The sequence below is a fragment of the Lycium ferocissimum genome, chromosome 9 (assembly GCF_029784015.1).
Source record: "Lycium ferocissimum isolate CSIRO_LF1 chromosome 9, AGI_CSIRO_Lferr_CH_V1, whole genome shotgun sequence".
NCBI lineage: Eukaryota > Viridiplantae > Streptophyta > Magnoliopsida > Solanales > Solanaceae > Lycium > Lycium ferocissimum.
The window spans coordinates 29,578,968-29,589,335 of NC_081350.1; the positions used below are offsets into that span (position 1 = coordinate 29,578,968).

General features: G+C 32.3%; 1 protein-coding gene across 1 annotated transcript; it reads left to right on the plus strand.

The window, feature by feature from the left end:
* Nucleotides 1-2,651: 2,651 nt before the first annotated feature.
* On the plus strand, nt 2,652-5,112 carry LOC132030204 (transcription factor MYC2). Its single transcript, XM_059419729.1, has one exon. The coding sequence runs from the start codon at nt 2,823-2,825 to the stop codon at nt 4,824-4,826; it is 2,004 nt and encodes a 667-aa protein (XP_059275712.1). The 5' UTR covers nt 2,652-2,822; the 3' UTR covers nt 4,827-5,112.
* Nucleotides 5,113-10,368: the final 5,256 nt, after the last annotated feature.

Below are 10,368 nucleotides of genomic sequence, written 5' to 3' on the forward strand. Positions count from 1 at the left end.
AGATAATTTATCATTTTATACCTATTTTACCTTTATTATTAATTATTTTCAATTCATTTCTCAGTTAGTGAAGTGACATATAATAATTAGGGATGATATAGTAAAATTATAATTTTATTTATTGCTTATTAATCAAACATGAACACAAGGTGTAAGCAACAATCTCAAAGACTTTGATCAATTTCCCTGTTTGCTTCCACAATACCACCCAAGTAATAATTTCCAACTTAGAAAATTGTCTTAATCATATAAAGTACTCCCTCCGTCTCAATTTATGTGGTATTTTTCATTTTTTGAGAGTCAATTTGATTGGACTTTGAAGCTAAATTGGATTAGATTAACTTGATATTTTAACATTAAAATTTATATATTTGAAAACTGCATAAAAAATACTTTAAGTTGCAACTTTTCTCATATCAATTTGATCAAATACATCCTAAAATGATGGTAAAAGTTCATGCAGTTTGAATCTCGGGAAGTGAAAAGTGCCATATAAATTGAGACAGAGGGAGTAGTTAAATAAAATAGTAAACTGATGGACACTAATCAGGCAATTATTCTTCGTCAATAATATGGTGTGCAACATTCTAATTCACCGACAATTCAAAAAAACTAGTTTTTAAGTAATTTTTATTTATCTACGTATACAAATACAAAAATGTTTATAAGCTTATAATTTTTTTGATTTCTTACTGTTCTATTTTTAATATTTTACAATTTCTCAAAATATTCTTTCAACAAAAACCCTGCAATTCATCTTTTTTCTTGCAAAACTACTTTCAAACTATATTTTTGTAGGTAGCTTTTACCGCATTTTAGTTATTAATAGAAAAAGTTCCTTTTACTAAGCACACCAACAACTTATTGTCAGATTCAATACTTTTGTCTAAATAGTTTTAATCAAATACGTAATTTATTTATATAATTAGCATCAACATTTTAAAATACACTTATCAATATTTTTTAATTAACTAAACAAAACAGGCTCTAGATATATTAAATGAATTAGACTCTAATAAATGCACATATTTTCCTTTCCACAGAGAGATCAACCTGGAGCTCAATTAAGCTTGTTGGATATAATTTACTTAACTATCAAAATGATTAAACGGGTATTTTAATAACTAAAAGCTTAAACATTAAAGTAAAAATATCTTTAGTTTATTTTATTTCCATCTTTACAATCAAGTCCTTCATAGCAGATATCGTAAATTTATTTTTTGCTGAAAATGAAGTTGTTTCTCTTTAATTTCTAAGCTGAAACATTGAACTGTTAGTGGTCGTTTGGTTCATGGTATAAGAGAAGTTATCCCTAAGCTAATTTTTTATACCAAATGTTTGGTATAAGGTATAAAATAATCCCTAATAAATTTATACCTTGCACCAAACGTGATAAAAAAATTGGAATAAATTGTACCTTATACCTTCTTAACCCACTTATCTTGGGATTATTTTATACCATCTTTTAGATGGTATAAAATAATCCCACTGTATGGGATAAATTAGTCCCGGGATTATAATCCCGGGACTATTTCGACCAGCAACCAAACGACCACTTACACTTTTGACACTGCAAACTCATAAATGAAAAGGTTTCTAAAACGGTTATTAGATAATATCTTCTTCTCTAGCTTTACAATTTCCAAATTCAATTCCATGAATATTCCTTACCTTAGCAAAGAATGAAAATGGAGATTCATGGAAGTTGGTCTACCCCTTGTTATCTCATTTCTTCTAACTTTTTTTTTTTTTTTTTTTTTGGGGGAATTGTTTTTCAAGAATAGTGAAAAGTACTTTCTTCATTCTAAAAAGTACACCGAACTTCTTATGTAAGAGTCAACATATCTATTTTTTAACGTAAATTATTCAAACATCAATTTCTTATCCTTTTTAAACTAAAATATAGGTACTTAAAAATTATAATAAAAGTATTATCAATTACAATCATTAATATTCTAATATATTTAAAATATTTGGTACTCAAATAAAAGTGATTTGACTTCTTGAGTGATTATATTGAAATATAAAATAGGATGGTTGCAGGAAGAAATTTGAATCATAATAGGTGAAAAAGCACTCCAAAGATACTTTTTAGTAGACGTTTGGACATGATTTAGTTAAAGTTTTTTTTTATTTTAAAATAGTTGAAATTGAAGTTGAAAAAAGAATATTTAGAATTTGAACATGTAGTTGTATTTGAACATAAAATTCACTTGAAAAGAATAAATTTTTCAAACTTTAAATTTTTCTTTCAAATTTAATGAAAACTAAAAATACTTGTCAAACACATTTTCAAACTTCAAATTTTTATTTGAAATAGAAATAATCAACAGATTGTTATCAAACAAACACTCGTTTAAATTAATGATAAAAGACTTCTTGGAGTGACGTTTTGTGGAAAATTATCTTTAGGAAAATTAGAAAAAAAAATCGTTTTCTTTCTACAGTTTTTGAATATTAGTTGAGATATTTTTGGTTTAAGGGGTAAAAGAATATCTACTAGGAAATTAAATAGCAAAGGTCTGTGGGACTCTGGGAGTAGTAGAGTTGGCGATTAATCGGGTGGGCCTTCGTGGAACCCGCTATCCTTTGTCCACGCTCTTTCCTCACTCACCCAAATTCAGCTCAAATTCACCTCGAATAAAACCCCAAACTCAAATTCCACTCAACCAGCAAAACCAAATCCTTTAAGCTCTCCAATTGCATTATCATTCTCTATCTCATATCTCTCCACCACATAGCCCATTTCTCTCTCTCTCTCTCTCTCTCTTCACCCATTTCTCTCACCACCATTTTCACCTGTTTCTTGTTGTGTTTATGGAATGACTGAATTCAGCTTACCCACCATGAATTTGTGGAATAATAGTACTACTGATGATAACGTTTCTATGATGGAAGCTTTTATGTCTTCCGATCTTTCATTTTGGGCTACTACTCCTGGTGCTAATTCAAATCCTCTTCCTATTCATAATAATAATACCCCATCTACTACTCTTCCTCCTTCTTCTTCAACTTCCACTATAACCGCTTCGGCCGTTGATGCTTCTAAATCCATGCCGTTTTTCAACCAAGAAACGCTTCAGCAACGTCTTCAAACCCTAATCGACGGTGCTCGTGAGACGTGGACCTACGCCATCTTCTGGCAGTCGTCTGGCGTTGATTTCTCGGGCCCGTCCGTGTTGGGTTGGGGAGATGGGTACTACAAAGGCGAAGAAGATAAAGCCAAGAGAAAACTATCTGTTTCTTCTCCTGCTTATATAGCCGAGCAGGAGCATCGGAAGAAGGTTCTCCGGGAGCTGAATTCTTTAATTTCCGGAACACAAACCGGAACCGATGATGCTGTAGATGAAGAAGTTACCGACACTGAATGGTTTTTTCTTATCTCCATGACTCAATCGTTTGTCAGCGGAAGTGGGTTGCCGGGTCAGGCTTTGTACAGTTCGAACCCGATTTGGGTTGCTGGAGCAGATAAATTAGCTGCTTCACACTGCGAACGGGTTCGTCAGGCTCAAGGATTTGGGCTTCAAACCATGGTTTGTATTCCTTCAGCTAATGGTGTGGTTGAATTGGGCTCAACAGAGGTTATAATCCAGAGTTCTGATCTCATGAACAAGGTTAGAGTATTGTTTAACTTCAATAATGATTTGGGCTCAGGTTCATGGGCTGTGCAGCCCGAAAGCGACCCGTCGGCGCTTTGGCTCACTGATCCATCTTCCTCAGCTATGGAAGTTAGAGAGTCTATAAATACAGTTCAAACAAATTCAGTTCCATCAAGTAATAGTAATAAGCAAATTGCCTTTGGAAATGAAAATGGTCAAAGTTCTTACAATCAGCAACAACAGCAACAAACAACACACGGATTTTTCTCTAAGGAGTTGAATTTTTCGGAATTCGGGTTTGATGCAAGTAGTAATAGGAATGGGAATGGAAATTCATCGCTCTCTTGCAAGCCCGAATCGGGTGAAATCTTGAATTTTTGTGATAGTACTAAGAAAAGTGCTAGTAGTGCAAATGGGAACTTGTTTTCGGGTCAGTCCCAATTTGGGGCAGGGGAGGAGAATAATAAGAACAAGAAAAGGTCAGCTACTTCTAGAGGAAGCAATGAAGAAGGAATGCTTTCATTTGTTTCTTCCGGTATGAAATCCGGCGGAGGCGGAGGTGAAGAGTCTGATCATTCTGATCTCGAGGCCTCGTTCGTGAAAGAAGCTGATAGTAGTAGGGTTGTAGAGCCTGAAAAAAAGCCTAGGAAACGAGGAAGGAAGCCCGCGAATGGACGGGAAGAACCTTTGAATCACGTCGAGGCAGAGAGGCAAAGGAGGGAGAAATTGAACCAAAGATTCTACGCGCTTAGAGCTGTTGTCCCAAATGTGTCCAAGATGGACAAAGCATCGCTTCTTGGTGATGCAATTTCATATATAAACGAGTTGAAATCGAAGCTTCAAAATACAGAGTCAGATAAAGAAGACATGAAGAGCCAAGTAGAAGATTTAAAGAAAGAATTAGCGAGTAAAGATTCAAGACGCCCTGGTCCTCCACCACCAAATCAAGATCTCAAGATGTCTATCCATAATGGAAGCAAGATTGTTGACTTGGATGTAGACGTTAAGATTATTGGATGGGATGCGATGATTCGTATACAATGTAATAAAAAGAATCATCCAGCTGCAAGGTTAATGGCAGCGCTAATGGAATTAGACCTAGATGTGCACCATGCCAGTGTTTCAGTGGTGAACGAGTTGATGATCCAGCAAGCCACAGTGAAAATGGGTAGCCGACATTTCACTGAAGAGCAGCTTAGGATAGCATTGACATCCAGAATTGCTTAAACACGCTAAAAAAAAAGACTTTAGAAGTAGATAGATCTGTTAATTTAAGGCTCTATGTAATGTTTTTGTTATCAAGTTAGAGAGTAAGATCAAGGCTATCTAAGTGTTATTTTTCCACTTGTACCTAGGTTTATGTCGAAATATTTTTGTACATAAATGTTGAGCCCGATATCACGAAGTCAGGCTTTAGTTCATGTAATTAGACATAAATTTGCAGCATCGTCTTGTCTGTAAGATTGCATCAATCCTTTGGATATAAAAGAAGAAGAAATTGATGGCTGGTGAATTTGATTTTGCAGCAGTTGTGGTTTAGTTGTCGTGCTGCTTACCTCTATTGGGATTGTTATATCCAATTTTGAGCTGGGTTATGATTTGGAAAAATATTTTAAGCAATTCATTCATGAGAAAAATGTGACAGTGATTTAGAAGTGCACCATTTCTTCAACACAAACTTCATATTCATTTCATCACATTTTGACTAAACTTTGAGGGCTTATTTCATGAGAATGATTGGAATTGCATATACAAACAAATATACCTTACAAAAACTATCATCTTTTCCTATAAGTTTGTTAACATAGCAAATAAAATATGAAAGAAGGAAAAAGGAAATTCTTAACGATAGGATAAGGTGAAAAAAGGAAACTACAAAGAATTAGTCCTTCAATTCATTTGGCGGCTTGCTCGTTTATATTACCACAACAACAAGCCCAGTATATTATATTATGACTAGCGATACCATGCTCGTTTATATTATGACTAGCAATAATCGCACCGGTCGAATATGTCTATTCACTTTAATTAGCCAGTCTTTAAGGTTTGTATTTTAAAAATAACTTTTAAAAATATTCTGATTGTTATTATATATAGCAACATGTATTTTATGTACCATCACTTTAGTTATAATTAAAAACATTCTAATTGTTATTATATACAAAAATGTATTTTATGTACCATCACTTTAGTTATAATTAAAAAAATGGAGTTTAAAAATTAAAAACATATGATGAAATTAAGTCTTTGAGATGGAAAGAGTTGGACTTTTTTCTCATTGTCATGACAATGAAAGTTGTTCATCGATGTGGAAAAAAAAATTAGTAAGAATATGAGGGGAAATTAATATTTTGATTCTAGCTTTTTTCTTTTAAATTCTTTAATATCTTATATGTATACCGATAGGTTGATATCCATTTCAATTAACTAATTGATCAGATCCAAACATAAGAACCATTGTTGTATACAGTATATTGGATTTTTTAAAAGCAAAACTAACAAAATATTTTTATTAAATTAATTAAAAAATATGTTATAATTTTTTTATATTAATAATTATAGATAAAAAAAAATTGTTAGAAAGAAATCAAAATTAGAAAGATATATGTTATATCGTAAATCACCAAATTTTCATTCCAAAATGAAAATATAAAGTAATACATTTTATAAATGTAAAGAAACAATAATCAGAGACTGCAAAGGAGAGTAAAATAAGTAAAGTATTGATAACGAAGGAAAACGGGGATAAAAGTCACTCCGTCCCTTCACTTTTACTTGTCCACGATAACATATCAAGAAAAAGAAATTTTTCTTCTTCTTATTTTACCCTTCACATTAATTACTCATTTTCAAATTATTTTCTGAAGCTATTGAGACTATACACCAATAAATATGGATATTATGATAAAATATATACTTCATTTATCAATTCTTAAAGAACGTGAAAAGTCAAAAGTGGACAAGTTATGTGTAGGAGAATTAAAATTGAAGTGCATACATGTATATATGATAAAAGAATAAATACTCAGTACTATGACATATGTCCAAGTGGGATAAAAAAGTAGTTGGTTAAAGTGTACAATTTATATAACTTTTGGTGCAGATTTGCATTGCTATTGTTCGTCCTCTCTTCATGTTTAGAGTATTGAAAAAGAAGAAAAACGAATATAAAAGTCACTCCCTCCGTTTACTTTTACTTGTCCACGTTAGCATATCAAGAGAAAGAAACTTTTGTTCTTATTATTAATTTTACTCTTCACATTAATTACTCATTTTCAAATCATTTTCGAAGGTTATTGAGACTTACACCAATAAATATAAATATTATGGTAAAATATATACTTGCTCTGTCCCATATTACTTGTCACTTTCCCTTTTGCACGCCCTTAAGAAATCATAAATAAAAGATATATTTTACTGTCTCACTCCTATCTCTTTCTAATAAATATATTCTAATCAAAATTGACTATTTTCAAGAACATTCAGTACTATGACATATGTCCACATGGGATAAAAAAATAGTTGGTTAAAATGTATAATTTATATAGCTTGTGATACAAATTTGTATTGTTGTGTTAGTCCTCTCTTCACATTTATATATATTAGAAATGTATATAGCCACATATTTTAGTCTTATAAAAGTAAGGCATGAAGGAGGCATTTCCTTTTAGGAGAATGCAATGAACTTGGTTTTCTTTTGGTCAGAACACTATTGTCTATTATAGACCAAGTATTTCCATAACAGTATTGGCATAACATGCCATGATTATCATGTGGGTTGAAATTGACGGCAACTATTCAAATGCTCTTCATTTGAACACATTTTAACTTTCACTTCAACTAAGGACAATCTTCCCATGTGTGTTTCTCAGAAGCTTAACTTTCCTATTAACCTTTGTTAATATACTCTCACAATAGTTGTAATTTAGACATGTCACAACTTTAACCGCTAATAATTGAAGTGTAGGGACAAATTTTTTGATGTGAATAAAATCATTTATTCCACTATGTATAGTATTTATATAATTTAATATATTTTTCGTACACTAGAATACAAATAATGGTGACGTGACGCAAATTTGGTGGAAGTGGACTTGCAGACAAAGAAGGGGGGTCGGATAAGAACCCAAATCATGTTTTACATGTGAATTTGGTTAAATATTCAAGTCTTTATTTATCATAAGGCCCACCAATTTGTCTGCTCTCTTTTTTGTATACTTTATTAAAAATTCTTTCTGCCATAAACCAATCAAAATAGAAAAAAACAAATAAAAAGTTGGTCCAGGAAATTCGTGAATCAGCCCGACTAGCGTGTGCATAATTGCTCAGAGCAGGGTAGGTGGTCCCGCTGCCACTAATACTTGCATTAGAATAAGCTATCTACATCACATTTTTTAGGGTACCTCCTGATGCAGCCTCTCATGCGAGGGGCAAGAAAGTTCAAAGGTTAGTCTTGTTCTTTTCTTTCCTTTTGAATCATTTATTGATTATTTGTACAGTCAAATCTTTCTATAAGAGCATCATTGGGTTCAAAATTTTTTGGCTGTTATACGCCTTTAACAGTAATGACATTTAAATAATATTTCACTGTTATAGGCAAAAAAGATGCATAAAATCTCATTTCTCATTTTTAATTGTTAAATTCTAAACTTAATCACACTTTGTATAATAAAAGAAATCTTTAATAATGAAAATTTATATTCATAAGATATTCTTTGTCACAAATAGCGTATTAAAGGATCAAATATTTGATCAAAATCTCTACACTTATTATTGGTAATCATAGATATTCTATTTTATAAAGATGGTTAATTATTATATTACCAAACAAAGAAGATAACTGTTATATCAGGGGTAATTTTTACAAAGAGCGTACTACTATAAAGTTGACTGTTGTTAGTATAAGTAAAATGCTATTATAGAGAAGTAAAATATAACATAAAAAATCGGTTTCAAAGAAATTGGATACGTTATAGAGAATCTTCATTATATGCGGATGCGGGAGTATAGCCTCGACCGTATATATTTTTACTTTTATCCGTGCTTATCTTTGAAGAAAACACAGGGTCCACCAGAGTTAAAGTTTTAAGTTTTAATCAAAATTTGTAAATTATTTAAAGTTTAGCCAGCACTTAAAAAAGATACTATCCTTTTCTCTTCTTCTTCTTCTAAATATATAGCCACATCAATGAGAACTTTCAACTCGCCAGCAAGCATGACTCTCAGATCATATAAACTCAATCACCTTATTCTTGCAAGAGACTAATTGAAATTTGAACTACACAGTTTAGAGTCCTAAATTTTAAACTGCGAATTTTAAACTTAAGGTTAAGGACATAATTTCATCAACATATGCATGAAATTATTATTGGTGCTTCTTTCTTATTCTCCTTATTCTTTCTTCTCCTCCAATGACCTGATATTGGAACCAGAACAATTGACTTTCAGAATGCGGATGGAAAGTTTGAACTACACCATATTCGAACTTCATGTCATAGTGTACCTGAAGTTTGAACTGAAAAATCCAAAATTCAGGACACTAAAGTAGAGAGATCCTGAAGTTCCATTAAAAAAACTGAGCTTAAGGACACATTGTCCTGAAGTTTTGGACTAAAATATTTGAACTTAAGGACACAATATCTTGATATTTTAAATTGAAAAATTTAATTTTAGGATACAATGTCTTGAAGTTTTGAATTAAAAAAAACTGAATTGTCTTGAAGTTTGAGGAGACGAAGAAGAAAAAGCGATATCTACCCGTTTTTCAGTTATGGCTAAACATCAAATAATATGCGAATGCCGATGGTCCTAAAAGTGGCTATAGTGCCATTTCCACCTTCAGAATGGCTTGACCGTGAGGCCGGCCTAGCATTACCTGTTACTTAGATATGGTTGGGTTAAGATTTTTTTTAGCCATTTGAAATTGAGGCTAATAGCTCCGTCCCAAGTCTGATGGTCCGCCCTTGAGGCTGGGCCGAGGCCAATTTGTTTAAAAATGATAGTAATTATGAAGTCAGAAGGGGAAGGGCAAATATTGACATGGACAAACGTAGCAGTAGTCTCAGGCTGGCGCACAAGAGATTACAAAGTATATGATATGCACAATTTGGTTGCAAATGTTGGCATTAGTTGCATTAGATGCTGTTTACATTCCACAATTTGGTCCTACTCTAGAATGGGTAAATGTTTATGTATAATGCAGTCACAATTAGGCATTCAGCTAGCTAGTGATGAACCTGTTCTATAATGTAAATATTGAAAAAAAGTTTTAAAGATTTATTTCTTAAAAAAAATAAAAAAATTAAGGGCTAATCCGTCCTAGCCTGTGGCTTGCTTAGAGCTGGGCTGACATTTCGAGGCCCATTAAAATGAAGGGCCGGCCTGTTCTAGCCCATCATATTCCACAGCCTGCATAATTGTTGGGTTGGGCCAGCCCATTTTGATGGCTCCATTAGAGTTGAGAAAAATAACGAAAACATTTGGTGTTAGCTAAATTTAGGATTTTTAACTGTTCAAAATAATATTAAAATCAAAACTACAATCTGTAAGAGACAAATAATGTAATCAGAATCCCATTATGAAAAAGAGCTTTTCTATTGTTGAAGCAATAAAATTCAACTTACTCATGCGGTCAGGCCTAAGCCCTACATGTTACATGCCAACGAATGTGTTTTATTCCATCACTTCCTCAATATTTTTCATATTTATACGTTTTGAGGAAAATGATTTAATACTTTATGCAACTAATGTCTTAAACAAAAATAAAAAT

Coding starts and splice junctions, on each gene's coding strand:
- LOC132030204 (XM_059419729.1), top strand. CDS start 2,823: ATGACTGAATTCAGCTTACCCACCATGAATTTGTGGAATAATAGTACT.